At 52.5% G+C, this 20,874-nt stretch overlaps 2 protein-coding genes across 2 annotated transcripts; both read left to right on the forward strand.

Annotated features, from left to right (window-relative positions):
- Positions 1-2,966: 2,966 nt before the first annotated feature.
- Positions 2,967-10,742, forward strand: Uap1l1 (UDP-N-acetylglucosamine pyrophosphorylase 1 like 1). The gene is made up of 9 exons (XM_006981035.4): positions 2,967-3,580; positions 3,794-3,998; positions 4,207-4,382; positions 4,615-4,787; positions 4,902-5,095; positions 5,688-5,828; positions 6,373-6,558; positions 7,113-7,179; positions 7,528-10,742. Exons 1-9 carry the CDS (start codon positions 3,292-3,294, stop codon positions 7,618-7,620), a joined length of 1,524 nt encoding a protein of 507 aa, XP_006981097.1. The 5' UTR covers positions 2,967-3,291; the 3' UTR covers positions 7,621-10,742.
- Positions 10,743-16,348: 5,606 nt separating this feature from the next.
- On the forward strand, positions 16,349-20,791 carry Dpp7 (dipeptidyl peptidase 7). Its single transcript, XM_006981036.4, has 13 exons — positions 16,349-16,656; positions 16,743-16,856; positions 16,931-17,070; positions 17,162-17,325; positions 18,080-18,215; positions 18,289-18,370; positions 18,477-18,643; positions 18,843-18,903; positions 19,365-19,483; positions 19,573-19,729; positions 19,851-19,915; positions 20,287-20,357; positions 20,496-20,791. Exons 1-13 carry the CDS (start codon positions 16,560-16,562, stop codon positions 20,611-20,613), a joined length of 1,491 nt encoding a protein of 496 aa, XP_006981098.2. The 5' UTR covers positions 16,349-16,559; the 3' UTR covers positions 20,614-20,791.
- The last annotated feature ends 83 nt before the right edge of the window (positions 20,792-20,874 follow it).

The raw sequence follows: 20,874 nt of genomic DNA on the forward strand, positions 1-20,874 counted from the left end.
GGACACACATGCACGCACAGACATGAAAGAATGAGGGGCCTTGTTGGGAAGAGGAAAGGGTTTGGAAGGAGGGAAAAGGGACTAAGAAAAGATAATGGGGGAATAGGATCAAGTACATTATATATGTATGAAGTTGTGAAAGAATAAATTAATTTCAAAAAAAAAAAAAAAGAAAGAAAGAAAGAAAAGAAAGGACCTAAGAGCCTCTTATTGCCCAGAGCTCAGCAGAAGGTAGCTGAAGCCCTGGGTCTTCCTTATGATTGATCACTGGAGAAAGTTCTGGAAGAGAGTGGAATCTGCCTAGCTCTGGGTGCAGGGCGAGAATCTGTGCACACCTGCATCTTTTCTGGCCTGAACCCTGAGCACATCCTCCTTCCACTTTTCTCCCAGCCTGGCCTGACACTCTCCCAGCCTGGCCTGACACTCTCCCAGCCTGGCCTGACACTCTCCCAGCCTGGCCCGACACTCTTCTGGCCCTGGGGCTCAGTTCTACTGCCACCCCCAGGGAACTTCCAGAATCCAAACCAGGTGTGACTATGTTCTCCCTGTGCCAACCATGATCCTTGGAGAGAGGTGTGCAGGGGTACAGACGGGGGTGAGGTTGGCAAGACTCCGATGCCTCTTGGTGTAGCTCCCAGCGATGTGGAGAGGGGCCAGCTGTGTTGCCTGGTTCCAGCCCTCCCTAGGTTTCTCTGGTCTCTGCTCTGGCCTTAGTCCTAGGCCCTTGACAAAAAAAAAAAAAAAAAAAGACAAATGGGAAGCCGCTCTGCAGGTGATGCAGAGGGTTGGGTCCAGCCGGACTTTTCCACCCTCACAGCTTCACCAGGATCCAGTGAAGTGTACCTTTGCCTGCCCAGGGAGGCATAGTCTCCTGGTCTTGGAAATGCTTTCAGCTATACACACCGGTGTTTCCAACCTCTGACCTTGATCCACGCCCACACCGTGAGGCAGGATTTAGGATCCATCTGACCGAGCAGGCTCATAGGTCATGCCTGACCTGTCTCCCAAGAGGCTCATGCCCTTCCTTCCCTGCCTAGCCCCAAAGGCGATAATGGCGGCCGTGGACTCTGGCCTGGGATGTGGAGCCTAGGCGACTCACCTGACTCTGTCTGTCTACTGTCCTCACTTCCCACACGTTTCCTGAAGTTGTCTGTTCATTGCCTGGAAGTCATACCAGGGCAGACTGTGTGCTCATTCATTCATTCAGCCAGCGGCACTCCCTGAACATTTTGCTGTGACCCCGTCATGGTGGTGCTTGGCTTGGGATCCAACACTCCTTTGTTCAGTAGACAAACATGTCCCTGTGTCTGCTATTCGTGGAGGAGACAGAGAGTAATGAACCAAACAGTATGCTGCCTGTGAGTTGACTTCTCATGGAGAAGTCAGGCAGCAGAGAATGTAAGAATGTAAGTGTTGTGCTCATGTCGTGAGACCCCCAAGCAAGACCACCACAGAGCCAATATCCAATGCAAATACAAAGGGATTTATTTAAACAAGCAAGCCCAAGCTTGGTCCACGTCCAACACACTGGCTGGCCAAGTGAAAGATGACGGCCCTGAGCTCTCAGAGTGAAGGTTTTTTTTTTTTTTTTTTTTTTTAAGATTTATTTATTTATTATGTATACAGTGTTCTGCCTGCAGGCCAGAAGAGGGCACCAGATCTCATCGTAGATGGTTGTGAGCCACCATGTGGTTGCTGGGAATTGAACTCAGGACCTCTGGAAGAGCAGCCAGTGCTCTTAACCTCTGAGCCATCTCTCCATCCCCCAGTGAAAGGTTTTTAAAGGGGAAAAAACACAAGCCAGGGGGTACAAGCCTTTGCATTTCAGGGTCACACTTCAGTTAACAGGAACATTTAGCCAAGAGAAGAACTACAGAAGACAAAATACAGTTGGAGACCCTCCCAGTACTACTGGAGACTTTGATGGATTAAGCCTTTGTCTTTTTTTTAGAACTGAGGACCGAACCCAGGGCCTTGCACTTGCCTGCTCTACCACTGAGTTAAATCCCCAACCCCTGGATTAAGCCTTTGTTTTAGCTATTTCTTGGCCAGCAGCCTACCCATCCTGGGGTGGGGGGTCACCTTGACCAAAGTCTTAGCTGAGTGTCTGTGTCTCTGAAACTTGGTTCAGCTTCTTTCTTAGTGCTCTTAGGAAAAATGGAGTTTGTCTTGCTCTCTCAGTGCTGTGAAGAAGGGTGTGAAAAAGATGGAAGAAAAGCCATTCATTGCAAAGGTTCTGAGGCAAGGCTAAGCTGTGGCTGTAGACAAAAACCCTTTCTGGGCCAGGAGAATTTGTGGTCTCCATTCTTGCTTTTGGATTGTTGGGTTTTGTTTTGGTGGAGTTTTTTTGTTTTTGTTTTTGTTTTTTTTTACAAGAGGCTTTATGTAAACTGTGTGTTAGGAGTGAATGCCTTTAATCCCAGCACTTGGGAGGCAGAGGCAAGAGGATCTCTGAATTCGAGGCCAGTCTAGTTTACAGAGTAAGTTCCAGGATAGCCAGGGCTACACAGTTAAACCCTGTCTCCAAAAGACAACACACACACACACACAGACACACAGACACACACACAGACACACACACACACACACACACACACCAAAAGGCTTTATGAAAAAGCAAAATAAAGCAGAGCTGCAGAACGGGTCTGGAAATCAAGTCCTTAGGGGATGCAGGTTAAAGCCAGCCTGGGTCTGGCCTCCTCACAGTGCGACAGAAAGATAGGCTGCCAGAGGCTTCTCGGTGAAAGCTTACACGATCAAACAGGCTCCTCAGGCTCAGACTCTACCAGGAGAGGCTCCGAGGCCACCCTCTCGGCTGTGGACACGCAGGAGGGTGGGTTAGGTCTGGCCAGCCCAAGAGAACACCCAACCGGCGCGACCTCCTTCCCTTCTCTGGGCGAGGACAGAACAGCTCCGCCCACATCGGAGGCGTGATGGTATTTAGGAGAGAAACGCCTAGGCTTGGGAGACCAGGAGGACTAGGAGGGCCTGGCTTGAGTACACCTTGAGTTTGGGGTCAGGAGTAGAAAGGACCTGGGTCGTGTGCGCAGCCTGGAGCAGAGTTACAACAGAATGCCAGATCTTGGGCGGGGGACTGTACTAAAAGGGATTGGAGAGGGGCGGAGCCAAAGGGGACCGAACTGAAGCTCTAAAGGAGAAGGGGGCGGGGTCCCGGGTGGAGGTGCTGCGCCCTAGGCCGGCCTCTCCGGGATCTGCACCGCCTGCCTGAAGTCTCGTGATGTTGGTCATAAGGTCTCCAGTGCCAGCTGGGCCAGCCGCCGCGGTTGCAGCATGGCCTCGGAGCAGGATGTGCGGTCCAAGCTGCAGCGCGCGGGCCAGGATCATCTCCTCCGCTTCTGGGACGATTTGGCTCCCGAGCCTCGAGCGGCGCTCCTAGCGGAGCTCGCCTCGCTGGAGCCCGATGTTCTGCGTGAGCACTGCCAGCGTGCCTCGGCCGCCTGCTCGCTAGCCCCGGGCCCTCTGCCGGACCTGGCGGCGCGCCTGCAGCCCCTGCCCCCAGAACGCGTAGGCAGCGCGACCCGCTGCGACCAAGAGACACGCCGGCGGTGGGAAGAGGAAGGTAGGCAGCACCGCACTGGGCGGGGGTTGGGCAGGCGCTGCCCATTGCGTCCGGAAGAGTTAGTTCCTGGCGGGGTGGGAGGGACTCTGGAAGTGCTGTGTGGAGTTATTTGCCTTGCAGCTCCTTCCTCTTGCGCTTAGTAGACCCCGAAGCTGTGCATTAGCAAGCCCTAAAGAGGAAGAGACCTGTCCTCACGATGCGCCTCCCCTCCAGGTTTCCGACAGATTGCTCTGAACAAGGTGGCTGTCCTGCTGCTGGCCGGTGGGCAGGGAACTCGCCTGGGCGTCACCTACCCTAAGGGCATGTATCAAGTAGGGCTGCCCAGCCAGAAGACCCTGTACCAGCTGCAGGCAGAGCGGATCCGGCGTGTTGAACAGTTGGCTGGCCAGCGACTGGGGACCCACTGCACCGTGCCCTGGTGTGTCCTCCCTGCCAACCTCCCAGAAAGACCACCCTTAAGTGACCCAGGCCTGCCCCACACCAAGACCTGAAACCCAGTCCTAGCACAGCCCTAGAGAGAGCCCAGCGCCTGCCCTTACTGAGCCCCATGAAAGGCTTGTTCCCGCCTCACCTGCCGGGGTGAGCCGAATTGCTCTGGAAGCAGCTCACTGCTAGGACATTTACAGGTACATCATGACCAGTGAGTTTACACTGGGACCCACCATCAAGTTCTTCAAGGAGCACGACTTCTTCCACCTAGACCCCGCTAACGTGGTCCTGTTCGAGCAGCGCATGCTACCTGCAGTGACCTTTGAGGGCAAGACCATACTGGAACGGAAAGACAAAGTTGCCATGGCCCCAGGTATGGCCCACACCTTGAATGGGGAAGGGTTGCCCTACCTGGACCACAGAGTGCCGCGGTGGGTCGGGAGGCCCGACTCCCAGGTAGGATGTGCTCAGTCTGGAGTCCTATCTGTCACATGATACAGTCACAAGGCTCTTGGTGGTTTGTGCTCCTGCTGCCTTCCTTCACTAGACCGAGCAGGAGATCAAGCTGGAGTCCATGGGAAGACTCATTCCTTTCTCCTTTGCAGATGGAAACGGGGGCTTGTACCGTGCCCTGGCGGACCACCAGATCCTTGAGGACATGGAGCGGCGGGGCGTGGAGTTTGTGCATGTGTACTGTGTGGACAACATCCTGGTGCGTCTGGCGGACCCGGTCTTCATAGGCTTCTGTGTGCTTCGGGGAGCAGACTGTGGTGCCAAGGTGAGCAGCAAGCCTTTATTTTCCTTGGCACTCGGCTCTGCCGCTTGCCAAACCCTGTCCCTCTTCTCGACCCTGTCACTCCCGGCACGCTGAGTCTCTCCCCGGTGGCTGCAGGTGGTGGAAAAAGCATACCCCGAGGAGCCAGTGGGTGTGGTGTGCCAGGTGGATGGTGTCCCCCAGGTGGTGGAATACAGCGAGATTAGCCCCGAGATTGCTGGGCTCCGAGGGGCTGGCGGGGGCTTGCTCTACAACACAGGCAACATCTGCAACCACTTCTTCACCCGAGACTTCCTGGATGTGGTCACCAGGTGTGTGGCAACAGGTGGCTGTGGCAGCCCAGGCTAGGCTGAATTTAAGAATGCTACGCCAGGTGGTGGTGGCGCATGCCTTTAATCCCAGCACTTGGGAGGCAGAGCCAGGTGGATCTCTGTGAGTTCGAGACCAGCCTGGGCTACCAAGTGAGTTCCAGGAAAGGCGCAAAGCTACACAGAGAAACCCTGTTTCATGTCTCGGAAAACAAAACAACAAAAGCAAAAAAAAAAAAAAAAAAGAGTGCCAGAGCAGCTTGAGCTGACCTAGACCGAGCTGGGCCACTATTGGGAGTGCACGGGGTTGGGTGGAGAGAATTCCTGTCACTACATTAATAAGCCAGATCCCACCAGAGTCTGGGCAGTTGGGATGAGCCCTGGTTAAGGCTGTCTCTTAACCCCACTGCTCATGGCTGCCACCTCTGGCCTGTCATTAGCCTGGGCAGCATTGTGGCTCGTGGTTCCTGGCTTTTGGCCCTGGGGATGCTGGGAGAAAACCTGTATCCTTCCCAGAGATGTAGCTAAGCATCACCTGGCCGGGTAGACAGAAGTACCCTACCTGAACCCACCCCTTTTGCCCTCTTGCTACCAGGGAGTTTGAGCCCTTGCTGAAGCTGCATGTGGCTGTGAAGAAGGTCCCCTACGTGGATGAGGAGGGAAATCTGGTAAAGCCGCTAAAACCGAATGGGATAAAGATGGAGAAGTTTGTGTTTGATGTGTTCCAGTTTGCTAAGTTAGTGGTAGAAGTCGCTTATTTTTCTCTTCTTCCCTCTCTTGGTTCTGGTAGTGGGTTCGGAGGTCCCGGAGGGCAGTAGGGAAGTGGGAGCTTGGTGAGGGGCAGGGGTGGGGGCAGGTGAGGGACTATAGGTTGGTTTGTCCCGGGGAAGTCCACAGGCTGTTCTTGCCCCTAAGAGCAAGAGCAGAGGTTCTGAGGGGACCAGGAGCAACCCCCTGAACCCCCACAATCCTGACCCAAGGTCGGATTTGCTGCGTGAGTCCCATATCCTCTGCCTCTGAACATGTGGCGAGTGGGCGGTGGAGGACTTGAGGCTTCTTAGGATCTCAGGAAAGCAAAGATGCTTTCTGTGCCTGTGGGGCCCTCCCAGACCACCGTACGCATGGAAACAACTCCCGTTTGGGGAAATCTGGCTTACCCTTGCCAGCCCAGAGCAGAGCAGCTCTGGGGATGCAGGGGCACGAATGCAAGGGGGCGGGGATGCAGGGGCATGAATGCAAGGGGGCGGGGATGCAGGGGCACGAACCCTTCTCTCCACCAGGAACTTCGTTGCCTTTGAAGTGCCTCGGGAGGAGGAGTTCTCCCCGTTGAAGAATGCGGACACAGCCAGCACTGATAACCCCTCCACCTCCCGGAGAGCTTTGTTGGCTCAGCACTACCGCTGGGCTCTGCAGGCCGGAGCCCACTTCCTGGATGCACATGGGGTCCAGCTTCCCGAGCAGTCTGGGTGAGGGGCTCAGAGGTTAGCCTGGGGCCTGTTGATGCTGCCACTGTCCAAGCTGGCTTCTAACCCAGCACCACACCACACGCAGGCTTCTATGTTCCCAGCCAGCGACAGCCTGCCTGCTGACTGTTGGCTCAGCCTCTTAGTCTCAGGTTATGCTCAGGGGAGGCAGGGTCTCAGATGCCCCCAAATGTATCCCCATAAGCCCCGAAGATGAGACCTAGGCCTAACCCTGGGGAGACACGGAAGGTCTGACCTTAGAGACCTTTGGTGTTTATCTCCTTTGTTGCTGTGCTGGAAGGGCAGCTCGGCCTGGCTGCCTGAGCTCTGTGCGAGGGCCCTGTGTAGTAATTTAATTTTCTTAGCTGAGCCAGAGCCTGTTACTTGGCAGATGGCGTGCGTGCATGGGTTTGGGCTGTATAGAGGGTGGAGTCTGCTGGGGAGACTGGTGTGTGGCATTGATGCTGGACAGGCACTTGCCTCTTCATGTCCGGAGGGTGCTGGGAGGGCCCCTGGCATTCACTTGAGAGGCGATGCTGACCATTGCTCTCCCCCAGCTTGCTCCCAAATGGAGACCCTCCAGCCATCTGTGAGATAACGCCCTTGGTGTCTTACTCTGGAGAGGTGAGTATCCAGGCCCTGTCCAGGATTTTGTGAAGTCTGGTGTGGGGGAACCGGAAGCAGAAAATGGGAGAAGCAGGCACCGGGCTGGACAGGTCCTAGCCCTGCTTCAGTTGGCCAAAGAGTGCCGTAGACTGAGGTCTGGAGGTCTGGAGGCCTTTGCAAGTCTTGGGAGGGCGTGGGGTACAGGAAAGGACTGAGGCTGAGACCAAGGTTTTGGGGCGTCTTCCTGGACACTAGCCCTCTTCTGACCCTGCCTGACAGGGTAACACTGGACTCCTGTTTCGGGTGGCTGGAGGGGGTATGGGCAGAGGAAGTAGACGCTTAGCCTCTCTAACCCTTTGTTTCTAGGGGTTGGAGATGTACTTGCAAGGCCGAAAACTCCAGTCTCCATTCATTCTGGATGAGGACCAAGCCAGGCTGCTGCAGCCACAGAAGTGCTAACCTGCTTGCTCCCAGCCTCTCCAGCCCTGGGGGCCTGTCAGATGCTGATAGAGCTCTGGCCCAGGCTCTGACTAGAAATGCTGGCCTGCGGGGCACAGAAGGGAGTGTGCTAGTTTACTTCACAAGGTTGGGACCTCTTGGGTCCCGTCCGTCCGTCCCCACCCCCCCGGGGGGGGGCGCTGTGACTGTCTTCTATGTGTGGTGTTTGCTTGTTTTGTTTTTGTCTCATTGCTGACTCTGGGACTCAGCTGATGGGCAAAGGGTTGGGGACCTTGGAAAATGCGGCTAGAGGTAGAGTGTGAGGAGGTGTTGTCTGAGAAGGGACAGGAGACGCCCTCTGTCATCCGCACAGGCCAGCCACATGCCCAGCAGACGGTGAGATGTGCCTCATGGGGATATGGTTAAAGGACCCCTCCTCCCAGTAGCAGACCCAGTAGCTGAGCACGTCACCCCATGTGCCTAGACAGAAGAAGCCTGATGCCCTGGTTAAAACTAGCCTTGAGAACTCTGATCCGCACACTGAGATGAAAGCAGTTCTCCGGGCCTTCCCCAGCTGTCTCCCACAGCCCCAAGTCTCCCAGTCGACACCCACAAGTGGGCCTGGCTGCTGTGTTCTTAAGTCTTTCCCCCCAGAGAACCGGAGGCCACACTGTTGACTCGGACTGGCTGCTGGTTCTGACCCAGTCCGGAGCACACCTCATCCTGCTTAGTTTCTTTTCCCAGAGCTTAGCGCTTAGGCTCTCCGCTGGAGGTGTAGCCTCTGTCTGTCTAGGTGGTGCTCAGCTCTGCCACCCAGCCTTGTTCTGTCTCTGACACGACTCCGTTGACTCATAGCCACTTTCCCATGTGGGAAAATGGTGACACTGGCCCTTCCCCAAATGTAACCGTGGTTAGGAGAGGCAGCCTGCTCCTCAGCCACCCAGCCCCAGATGTGTGGGCTCCTGCTCTCATCCCTGGCCGCTTTCCCAGAGGAGGTTTCTGGGAAGAGTATATTTACCATTCAGTGTGGAAACAGCGGGTCTGGACGTGGGAAAGATGGCAGGATTGGGCCCATGGCCGCCATTGTTGGGACTGACATGTCAAAGACAAACTGGGCTCTGTGGTCATTTGCTGTCGGCCCCAGGAGCAAGCTGTATTTTGGCACCCTTCTCTTGCTGCTCCACACACAAGCTGGGGTCCCTGGAGCAGGAGAGGGTCCCTGAGGGAGATCACAGCCTCAGGCTCCTCCTGAATAAACAATCAGTTGGGTGAATTCTTGAAAGGAGTTAAAAAAAAATTCAAAGAGGCCTCCATGTCCTTCACCCATTTCCCTGGTGAGGGTATCTTACATGATTATAAGACACTATGAAGCTGGCAGTGAGGGGGCGCAGTGTATAGAGCTTTCAGGGGGCTGTATTATTGTACCCAAATTGTTCCCTCACCCTAGAGCTCTCCAGGCACACCCCACCACTCCTAGACCCAGACTGCCCTGAAAAGACTGACTTTTGAGAGACTGGACATTGTTTTCACAGACAGGACATATGCAGTAAATCCCGGCCGGCCACGGGTTGGTTTGTCTTTTTTGGAGGCAAGGTCTTGTGTATCCCAGGCTGCCCTTGAATTAGCTACATAGCCAAGGACGACCTTGGACATCTGAACCTCCTGGATAAGGTGTTTAGTTTATGGGATGGTGGGAACTGAATCCAGGGCTTCCTTTGCGTGGTAGGCAAGCGCTCTACCAACAGCTCCAGCCCCAGGTGCAGTGTTTCATGGCATACAGACGGGGGTGGGTATATCCAAGGGACAGGGCCTTGGGAACAGGAGGCTGCCCAAGAAACCTTTCATGCTTCTATCCTGCTCTTCACTGGGGATTCAGAAAAACCCAAGACATAGGACACTCAGGGAAGTCCACTGGAGTTGGGCTGGAGGCTCACCCACGTGCACGTCCCTTCTTGATAAGCCTGTACTTAGTTACTTCAGGACGCACCGCTTGAGGGCATTGCTGGGACTACCTACAGTTATTTGTTGGAAGACAACCTGCAGGACACTGAATGGGACCTTGAGAAGGGAAGAGTCATGAGTCGTGACAGCACATGCCTTTAATCCCAGTACTGGGGAGGTAGAGGCAGGCTGATGTCTGTGTTCGAGGCCAGCCTGGTCTACAAAGCAAGTTCTAGGACAGTCAGGGCTGTTACACAGACACCTTGTCTTGAAAAACACAAAAAACAAAAGGGAAGGAGACAGACCAGGAGAGTTTTCAAATTCAGAGAAACCAAAGGCCAGGCAGGCTTGCCACATGGGGACCCCTTCAGGCACCCAGAAATGCACACTGTAAATGTGCAGCTGAAACCTGGGTGTGGTGCACACCTTTAGTGCCAGTACTATGGAGGCAGAGGTAGGCAGATCTCTTGAGTTCGAGGCCAGCCTGGTCTGCATAGCAAGTTCCAGGTCAGCCAGGACTACATAGCAAGACTGCATCTCAAAAACAAAAGCTGTGTAGCTGGGCCTGGAGCAGACGAGTCAGGGAGCTGCTTATACTCCACAGACGCTGCTCACACTCCACAGATGCTGCTTTGCAGGGTTGAGCTTGGACTTGGAACCATGTGTAGCAAACGTAAGTAGTTCATTGTGCAGCATAGCTCCCAAGTCCATGGACGGAGTGAAACTTCCCTGTTGGATCCCTTACCGATAGGGTAGGGTAGCAGGGAGGGCCAAGCAGTGTCCTTAGGTGCACAGGGCCCTGCTCTAGCTATAGTTACCTTATGAGGAAGCAGGCTGGGCCTGCTCTGGGTTCCCCACTATAAAAGACAACAGTCTTCACACTGAACCTTACATGGATTCACCCCATTTTATAAAGTAGGGATCTGCTGTATCTGCATCTCTAGTACCCATCAAACTCACTGCGCATCAGGAAGGCCGCCCAGAACACCATCCGAGCTGAGAAAGAACCTTTCTTCCATCTGGCCTGCTGTGTTCTGGTCTCTGTATCTACTCCCTGTTCTTGCTTTCAGCCCGGAACCCTTCAGTCTCTTTAACCTTTCCTAGTGGTTCTATATCATTGTGTGATACAAACAAAATATGTGATCTGAGAGTTGGCTGCTGTTAATAATTGAGATTGGAGTGGAATAAAGGAACCCATGCTTGCTGGTGGTCATGATTACCAAGGAAAATCAAGAGTACCCAGTGAAATAGAGCCAGTGAAATCCAAGTAGCCTGTGAATTATGGGAAGACATAACATGCTGGTCTCTGTTACTGGCTTAACTTGTATTCAATCACTGCCGTGATCAGCAGGATTCCATTCATTAGAAAAGGAATCTAGTAAGCCAGGTCTGATGGTGCATTCCTTTAATCCCAGCACTTGCAGGCAGATCTCTGAGTTCGAGGCCAAATTAGTCTACAAAGCAAGTTCTAGGACAGCCAGGGAAACAAAAGAGTCCTGTCTTTTTTAAAAAAAGAAAGAAGGAGAAAGAAGGAAAGAAAGAAAGAAAGAAAGAAAGAAAGAAAGAAAGAAAGAAAGAAAGAAAGAAAAAGGAAGGAAGGAAGAAAGAAAAAGAAAGAAAGAGAGAAAGAAAGAAAGGAAAAAGGACTCTAGTGAACATGATCCTTCCCCCTCCAAATAAGCCATTTGGTGGTACAGACAAAACACTACCAAAGGCTGGTGAACAGACCAAAGCTGCGTCTCTAAGCAAGGGTCTACTCACAATTATGTGATACACGGATTAGGGTGGCTCCTGACTTTGGTGTGGAGAGGAAGTGTGTGCCTCTGATCTGTGCAGATCAAGGGCCAAAGGCTTGAGAATCAGGAAGGTACATAGCATACACCAGGAAAGGTCTCAACTCATGAGGAATTGATTAACAAAAGAAATACCTGGGGGGGGCACATACCATTAATCCCAGCCCTTGGGGAGGCAGAGACAGATGGATCTCTGAATTTGAGGCCAGGTTGATATACAGAGCAAGTTCCAGGACAGCCAGGGCTACCCAGAAAAACCCTGTCTTGAAGAAACAAAAACAACAAAGAAATATGCAGAACCTAAAGCATCATGAGAGGCGTAAACTTCAGATTACACATCCATCATTACTCACGTCTCAGGTGGACTGTGGAATTATACCGTGTCAACACATAGTTGCATTATTTACACTGGAGGTATGGGCAGGCAGATCTCTTAAGAGTTTGAGGCCTACCAAGGTGCACAATGAGACTCTGAAAAACCAATAAATAAAATAAGTATTTGTTAAGCTTCAAGCTTGGTGGTGTTCACCTTGAACCCCAGCACTAGGGAGGCAGAGTCTGGCAGATCTCTGTAAGTTCAAGGCTAGCCAGAGCTACACAGTGAGACCTTGTCTAAGCAGTTCACCAACTGGGGACTAAGCATGAAAACATGAATCCATGGGGGACATTCTCCTTCAAACAATCATAGGCCGGGAAGCAGTACCATTTGTAAGACTACACAAGGCCATTCAAATGGTCTCGTAATAGCACATTCTTCCAAATGACTAAAACATAATTAACAATAAGGAAAAACAGGAGCAGAAAAGACACCCTAGAACTCAGAGGCAGGAGTGGATAATGAGGAAGGATAGGCCCCAACACCACTTATAAATCTTTAGGAGCCATAAGACCACCAGAAGGTAACAGACTCACATTGTGGCAATAGTGACCCCTGTATCTACATAAGAAGTGCAGACGCTGGGCAGTGGTAGCACACACCTTTAATCCCAGCACTTGGGAGGCAGAGGCAGGTGCATTTCTGTGAGTTCGAGGCCAGCCTGGTCTACAGAGTGAGTTCCAGGAAAGGCACCCAAAACAACACAGAGAAACCCTATCTCAGGAAAAAAGAAAGAAAGAAAGAAACAGATGCGTGACAGGCAGGAGAGACAGGATCATCTGCAAAAGTGGTAATGACCACACGCAGAGTATGTAATTTCTGGTCTGGTCTGTGACATTTGCTACCAGTGAGAAGTTTTTAATCAATAAAATCAGCTAAGGCAGAGCTATGCCTGCCCTCCCACGTGACCAAACCCAACTCATCATTTTTTTTTTTTTTTGTTTTTGCTTTCTTTCTTTCTTTTTTTTTTTTTTGTGATATATATTTTTTATTTTATAATACCATTCAGTTCTACATGTCAGCCATGGGTTCCCCTATTCTCCCCCCTCCCACGCCCTCCCCTTACCCCCAGCCCACCCTCCATTCCCACCTCCTCCAGGACAAGTCCTCCCCCGAGGACTGTGATCGACTTGGTAAACTCAGTCCAGGGAGGTCCAGTCCCTTCCTCTCAGACTGAGCCAAGTGTCCCTGCATAAGTTCCTGGTTTCAAACAGCCAACTCATGGAATGAGCACAGGACTTGGTCCCACTGCCTAGATGCCTCCCAAACTGATCAAGCCAATCAACTGTCTCACCTATTCAGAGGGCCTGATCCAGCTGGGAGCCCCTCAGTCTTTGGTTCATAGTTCATGTGTTTCCATTCATTTGGCTATTTTTTTTTCAATAATTGAGTAAAACTGAAATTTATTATATGCCACAGTCGTCCTAGGGACCTCCATGCTATATATATAGCCTCTATGGTTCTATGGGTTGTGGTCTGATTGTTCATTTTATATCTAGAATCCACCAATGAGTGAGTACATACCATAACTGTCTTTCTGGGTTTGGGTTACCTCACTCAGGATGATTTTTTCTAGTTCCATCCATTTGCCTGCAAATTTCATGCTTTCATTGTTTTTCTCTGCTGAGTAGTACTCCATTGTGTATATGTACCACATTTTTTTCATCCATTCTTCCGTTGATGGGCATCTAGGTTGTTTCCAGGTTCTGGCTATTACAAATAGTGCTGCTATGAACATAGCTGAGCATGTATCTTTATGGTATGTATCAGCATTCTTTGGGTATATGCCCAAGAGTGGGATGGCTGGGTCTTGAGGTAGTTTGATTCCTAATTTTCTGAGAAACCGCCATACTGATTTCCATAGTGGTTGTACAAGTTTACATTCCCACCAACAGTGGAGGAGTGTTCCCTTTGCTCCACATCCTCTCCAACATTGGTTGTCATTGGTGTTTTTGATCTTAGCCATTCTAACAGGTGTAAGGTGGTATCTCAGAGTCGTTTTGATTTGCATTTCTCTGATGATTAAGGATGTTGAGCATTTCTTTAAATGTCTTTCAGCCATTTGTAGTTCTTGTTTTGTGAATTCTCTGTTTAGCTCTTTAGCCCATTTTTTAATTGGACTGTTCAGAGCTTTGATGTCTAGTTTCTTGAGTTCTTTATATATTGTGGAGATCAATCCTCTGTCAGATGTGGGGTTGGTGAAGATCTTTTCCCAATCTGTTGGCTGTCTTTTTGTCTTATTGACTGTGTCTTTTGCCCTGCAAAAGCTTCTCAGTTTTGAGAGGTCCCATTTATTAATGGTTGTGCTCAGGGTCTGTGCTGTCGGTGTTTTATTTAGGAAATGGTCTCCAGTGCCAATGCGTTCAAGAGTGCTTCCTATCTTCTTTTCTATTAAGTTTAGTGTAACTGGATTTATGTTTAGGTCTTTGATCCACTTGGACTTGAGTTTTGTGCATGGTGACAGATATGGATCTATTTGTAATCTTTTACATATTGACATCCAGTTATGCCAGCACCATTTGTTGAAGATACTTTCTTTGTTCCATTGTATAGTTTTGGCTCCTTTGTCAAAAACCAGGTGTTCATATGTGCATGGATTAATGTCAGGGTCTTCAATTCGATTCCATTGGTCCGTATGTCGGTTTTTATGCCAGTACCAAGCTGTTTTTATTACTATAGCTCTATAGTAGAGTTTGAGGTCCGGGATGGTGATGCCTCCAAGGGTTGCTTTATCGTATAGGATTCTTTTAGCTATCCTGGGTCTTTTGTTTTTCCATATAAAGTTGAGTATTTTTCTTTCCAAGTCTAACTCATCATTTTCGTGGTAGGCAAGCGCTCTATCAACAGCTCCAGCCTCAGGTGCCATGTTTCATAGCTGTTCTTCCAGAGGACCTGGGTTCAAATCCTTATACTGATGTGGCTAACAACTATCTGTAACTAGTTCCAACGGTATTAAGTACCCACTTCTGGACTCCATGGGCCCTGCACACACGGCACACTGACATCCATGAAGGGAAAATACTCACATACTAAAAATGAGTACAATCCCAAACACTTTTACACCTAAAAGTGTCTAAGTAGGCATGCACTAGGAAGAAGTATAAAGGTGGAGGGTAAAATACCCAACTCGAAATTAAGGACACCGATAACTGCACATACCACTTTAAAACTCAGAGTGGGAGAAAATCGAGGCTGGAGAGTTGGCTCAGTGGTTAAAAGCACTTGCTGCCCTTGCAGAGGACACTGGTTTGATTCTCAGTACCCACGTGGTGGTTCACAACCACCTGTAACTCTAGCTCCAGAGACTTCAATGCCCTCTTCTGGCATGAAGGCAGCCAAACATGCATGTGGTACATACATGCAGGCGAAACACATCAAATCAAATAAATATATCTAATTTTTAAAATTAAAAAAGGGAGATGACTTGTGGAAAATTCCTAGGATGCCAAACCCTAAAATATAAAGGAAGAGAGCCAGCATTTGGAAGGCAGAGGCAGGCAGATCGAGGCTAGTCTGGTCTACAGAGCGAGTTCCAGGACAGCAAGGGCTACACAGAGAAACCCTGTCTCCAAAAAACAAGAAAAAAAGGACGAGAGAAGTGCATGTTAAAGAAGACTCATGTGTTATGCCACAGGAGAGTCTGTCTCTGGATTCAGAAGACGGACATATGGGAGTGGGCTGTATAAACGGACAGCAGGCGGGAACCAAGATGTAACACGGCATGGAACTCAAGGGGAGATGCAGGACATGAAGAATGTGAAACCTCACTGAAAACATTTCAATACAGATACACAAGCCACTTACAGTTAATACCACTCTGCAGACAGGACTTACCGGGCAACGCAACACCAACACCCCAGAAATACACAATAACAAAGGTAGGCATCTGTGCAGGGTTAGGGCCTCCCTCATCTGTGGCACAGGTTCCACAGCTCTAGGATGTGTGTCCCACTGGACATGTTCCCCCGATGGCTGAGCGGGTCCAAGTCCCATCTCCCGTGATCTCTCCCCTCTTCCAGGCCTGGGACTGGGTTTCAGGGAGTAAACTGGTTCTTTCTTTTTCCTGCACACTCCCTGCCACCAGGTGGAGGGCAGCTTCCAGCAGAAGCCCTGTCCCTCCATCTCCCCCATTCTGTCTGGGCATGGGCACGGTGCCAACAGGCAGGAGAACAGAGCAGCCACACATTCAAAGCTCAGAGATCCCTGACACCACTCAGACAAGCCTCTCTCAAAGACTTCTCTTCTGCAGCAACCCCCACCCCCCTTACCTTCCTGAGGCCACTCTCTTAGGGCAGACAGAACTGTCCCCGTTTCCCTGGCCCTGGGATTACGGGACTGTCACTGAAGTGAGGGTGCTGACCAAAACTGAGGGCTGGGGGCAGGGTGGCCGTTCTGACTGAGTCCATGTTGGTGATGCTCCAGCTCAGCTTTCAGTGCCCAGGGCACCGATGAGCTGACAGGCTGAATGAGTAGGTAGCTCCAGCAGCCGCCGGAAGATGTGGGGCCTGCGACACCCTGCAGTCTCCCTGTGTGGGAGGACCCTCCCATCACTCTGTGGTATTCAGCAACTGGACACTTGGGAGCCCGCACAGCCCTGACACGCCCTAGCCCTGCTGTCTGCCCCCTGGGTCTCCACAGTGATCATCTCTGTGAGAACACAGTAGGAGCCCAGGGAACCCTTAAGATTTGGGTCAAAAGCCCCAGAAGCGGATGCATGAGGGAGTAAAAGTGGTCTTCCAGCTAGAATCCAGCTACATTAGGACAGCCTTTCAAAGCTGTCATGTGATGTTGCCCCGCCTGCCACGTGACCTGGGTCACATGATCACCCGGCGCCCATCTCAGAATCAGGCATGAGCTTCCAGGCTTGTGTCCCTGCGGACCATGGGGTCCCTTCCTGGGTTCTGGTCCTGCTGCTGGCATTGGGACTGTGCAACCTCCAGGCCAGAGGTGAGTGTAGACTGACTGCCCTCCCTCGTCACCCTCCCGGATCCCCGGTGATCCTTGCCAGCCCCAGCCTCCGCATCTGCCCTCAGGTGACCGAGTTCTAGACCCTGACTTTCGGGAGAACTATTTCAAGCAGTACATGGACCACTTCAACTTTGAGAGTTTCGGCAACAAAACCTTCAGCCAGCGGTACCTAGTGTCGAGTGAGTGTTGTCCCCACAGTATGTCTCCTGCCTGCTTATCCCTGGCCTCACGGAAACTCACTTACTTCCCATAGATAAGTTCTGGAAGGTGGGCGAGGGGCCCATCTTCTTCTACGCGGGGAACGAAGGGGACATCTGGACCTTCGCTAACAACTCTGGCTTCATGGTGGAACTGGCGGCCCAGCAGGAGGCCCTGCTTGTCTTTGCTGAGCACGTGGGTATCGGGACAGTTCCTGGCAGTCCCTGAGCTGAAGGCGGTGGGGAGTGCGGAGCAGTGGTTAGCCATCCCTTTCTGCTTCCTGCAGCGGTACTACGGGAAATCGCTTCCGTTCGGCGTGCAGTCCACACAGCGCGGATATACGCAGCTGCTGACTGTGGAACAGGCACTGGCGGACTTTGCTGTGCTGCTTCAGGCCCTGCGGCAGGATCTTGGGGTCCAGGATGCTCCCATCATAGCCTTCGGAGGGAGGTGGGTCCGTGATTTCCCGTCAGGACAGAGGCATGTTTATCCAAATCTGATCCCACACCAGATCTGAAGGATCCCACACCAGATCTCTTACCCCTCCCTGATGCCCAACCTGTTGTACCAGGTGACACCCTATACAAGAAGGGCCAAACAGATGCCTCTCACGTTCTCCACATCCACTGCCCACCCCAGTGTTCCCGGTCTTTAACTTTTTTGTTGTTTTTGTTTTTTGAGACAGGGTTTCTCTGTGTAGCTTTGATGCCTGTCCTGGATCTCGCTCTGTAGACCAGGCTGGCCTCAACCTCACAGAGATCCGCCTGGCTCTGCCTCCCGAGTGCTGGGATTAAAGGTGTGCGCCACCGCCGCCCGGCCTCAGTCTTTAACTTCTTACGCGGTAGGGCTGGGTCCAGCTTTACTTCCCCCTTTACTGGACCTCATAGGCCATGTTTGGTATGTTGCTCACGCTAGTGGGACACTCCCCCTCCTGACTTCAGGCTGTGTCTCAGCGGTGGCTCATGCTGGGTCAGGGCAGGGCCTTTTCCCAGTGAAGGCTGTATCTGCATTGGCCCTGGGGTCAGAATTAGCGGGCCTAGAATTTCCAGGTCCTTCTAGCCACACGTGGGGCTTCAGAGCAAGGAAAGACCAAGGGGAGGGGAGAGGCCCGGCCTAGGACCCTCAGCCTGGAGGACAGGGTGAGGCTGCTGGCCTGAGCATGCAGGCGGCTTCCCACAACCGTAATCCTGTGTCCTGTCCCCAGTTATGGGGGGATGCTGAGCGCCTACATGAGGATGAAGTACCCCCACCTGGTGGCGGGGGCGCTGGCAGCCAGTGCCCCCGTTGTCGCTGTTGCGGGCCTTGGTGACTCCTACCAGTTCTTCCGAGACGTCACAGCGGTGAGTGCGGGTGCTTGGGTACCCCAGGCCAGGGCAGGTGTGGCAGCAACAGCAACCATGGTCTTTTCTCCAGGACTTCTATGGCCAGAGTCCCAAGTGTGCCCAGGCTGTGCGGGACGCCTTCCAGCAAATCAAGGACTTGTTCCTCCGGGGAGGTGAGGAGGTCCTTCTTCTTCGGCTGCCCACTTTGGGCACTCATTCTTGCCTGTCACATTTGCCAGCAGTTCCCTCAGCCTCTTCCCCTGGCCTCTCTCTTCCCAGCATATGACACCATCAGACAAAATTTTGGTATCTGCCAGTCGCTTTCCAGCCCCAAAGACCTGACGCAACTCTTTGGGTTTGCTCGGAATGCATTTACCATGCTCGCCATGATGGACTACCCGTACCCTACTGACTTCCTTGGGAACCTTCCTGCTAACCCTGTCAAGGTGAGACGGCTCTCCCTGGGTGCAGGACCCAGTGCAGACCTGGTCCAGGAGCCTCGTGGCCACCTGCTTTGGCGCCGTCAGACACTACTCTGCTGTTGTATCCATGTAGGCTAGCAGCCCTGACCCACATTCTGGGGCCAGGGAAGGTCAGGCTGGGCAAGGGCCTCTGCTGAGATATTCTGCTGCCCTTCTCTTATAGGTGGGCTGTGAACGGCTGCTGAGTGAGGACCAGAGGATCGTGGGCCTACGAGCACTGACAGGTTGGCCTATACTCCTTGGCCTTCATGGGGCAAGGGTGGAGACCCTACCAACAGAGTTGGGTAGGAAAAGGACCCAAAGCCCTGATCTGGGGCTTGGTCTTGTAGGCTATTTGAGATGTAGGAGGGGACTCAGTACAGCTTTTGAGAGGACAGGACCTGCATTTTGGGATCTGGGCAGAGGCTGAAATGGATGGCATGACTTCCCAGCAGCCCTAGGAACAGTCACAGCTAACCCCGAGGAGCACATTCCAGTTGCCTAGGCCTTTGGAATCCCCATCCACAAAGCTCTGCAAGCCTGTCCTGCCCTAGTGTGGGGCAGGGTGCTGGGAATGGGATAGGTATCTCTGGGCTGCCGAAGGAAGGGGCTAGGCCAGCTGGTGGTCCTTCCGAGGTGGGTGGGAAGTGGCCTGAGCATCGAGTGCCTGCCTGGCTGCTGGTCCCAGCACACTCCTCCTATCCAGGGCTGGTCTACAACTCCTCGGGCACAGAGCCCTGTTTTGACATCTACCAGCTGTACCAAAGCTGTGCTGACCCCACTGGCTGTGGCACTGGCTCCGATGCCAGGGCCTGGGACTACCAGGTTTGTGGACGGAGGGGAGCCAAACTGCCCGAGTGTAGGGGTGGGGGGGTGGGGGTCGCCTGTCTTACTTCACCTTGGGGCACCTGCAGGCCTGTACGGAGATCAATCTGACCTTCAACAGCAACAATGTGACAGACATGTTCCCTGACATCCCGTTCTCTGATGAACTCCGTCAGCAATACTGCCTGGATACATGGGGCGTGTGGCCCCGGCCAGACTGGCTGCGGACCAGCTTCTGGGGTGGCGGTAAAGGACGGGGGGTTGGGAGCTGGGTGCCAGGAAGGACCCTACCCTCTGTCCGGAGCTGGTTCTGCAGCCCCCAGATGCGCTCACAGCTGTATGCCTCCACTTACTGTGTTCCTTTCAGACCTTAAAGCTGCCAGCAACATCATCTTCTCCAATGGTGACTTAGACCCCTGGGCAGGGGGCGGGGTAAGTCCCGACCTGACAGCTGATGGCCCCACACAGGTATTCTTGGCGATGCGTGGACTGTCTGTTGCTGTTCCCCACTTTGCCAGACTCCTCAAAGAACCTTTGCCTTTTCAGATTCACGCTCAGGTTCACTCAGCCATTGTTGCTCTTCTCTTTTGTGTGCTTCTTTCCCTATCACTTAACGTAGTCTAACATCTGGCCTACCAGATTTCACCTTTTCTTACAAAGGAGCTATTTGAAGCTGCACAGTAAGCTCATCATTGCTTCAGTTGCATCCCACAGACACTGCCGGCACCCGTCAGTGCCAGGGTGGGAGAGGGGTTGCCTACCTGTGGCTTGAAGCACAGGCCACATGCCTGATCCCTCCACAGATCCAGCGCAACCTGAGTACATCCATCATTGCTGTTACCATCCACGGGGGAGCACATCACCTAGACCTCAGGTGCAGGGAGAACACCCACCTGGCTCCTCTCTTGAGGAGTCTGGGCCAGTGGTGGGATGTGGGCGGGATGGGCATGAAGCTCACTCACCCTGTATGCTTGCCACCTGAATGGCCCCTCCGCATCTGTCTGCTCCTCAGGGCCTCTAACTCAGAAGACCCTCCGTCTGTCGTGGAGGTTCGTAAACTGGAAGCTACCCTCATCCGTGAGTGGGTAGCAGCAGCCAGACTAAAGCAACCAGCAATGCCCTGGGCCTGAGCAGCAGCACTCTCCCAGCCGAGACACAGCAATTGTGAGCATTGTGACATGACAGCTTGCCTCACATCTCAAGGACTGTCCAGATCCATGGTGGCCTGCCTACAGTGGACTTCAAGCAAGTGGTACCAAGGCTGGTGGTAGACGGAAAGAACTGAATAAACATGGTTGTTAGGCTAGACGTGTCCTTGTCTGGCAGGGTCCTATGTGGAAGGATGAGATCCTGGAATGTGCTCTAGACAAGACAACACACAGCACACAGCC

The sequence above is a fragment of the Peromyscus maniculatus genome, chromosome 4 (assembly GCF_049852395.1).
Source record: "Peromyscus maniculatus bairdii isolate BWxNUB_F1_BW_parent chromosome 4, HU_Pman_BW_mat_3.1, whole genome shotgun sequence".
NCBI lineage: Eukaryota > Metazoa > Chordata > Mammalia > Rodentia > Cricetidae > Peromyscus > Peromyscus maniculatus.

Coding starts and splice junctions, on each gene's coding strand:
- Dpp7 (XM_006981036.4), top strand. CDS start 16,560: ATGAGCTTCCAGGCTTGTGTCCCTGCGGACCATGGGGTCCCTTCCTGG. Junction 19,916..20,286: donor ACCCCTGGGCAGGGGGCGGG/GTAAGTCCCGAC, acceptor ATCCCTCCACAG/ATCCAGCGCAACCTGAGTAC. Junction 20,358..20,495: donor GCACATCACCTAGACCTCAG/GTGCAGGGAGAA, acceptor TCTGCTCCTCAG/GGCCTCTAACTCAGAAGACC.
- Uap1l1 (XM_006981035.4), top strand. CDS start 3,292: ATGGCCTCGGAGCAGGATGTGCGGTCCAAGCTGCAGCGCGCGGGCCAG. Junction 3,581..3,793: donor CCGGCGGTGGGAAGAGGAAG/GTAGGCAGCACC, acceptor CCTCCCCTCCAG/GTTTCCGACAGATTGCTCTG. Junction 5,829..6,372: donor GATGTGTTCCAGTTTGCTAA/GTTAGTGGTAGA, acceptor TCTCTCCACCAG/GAACTTCGTTGCCTTTGAAG.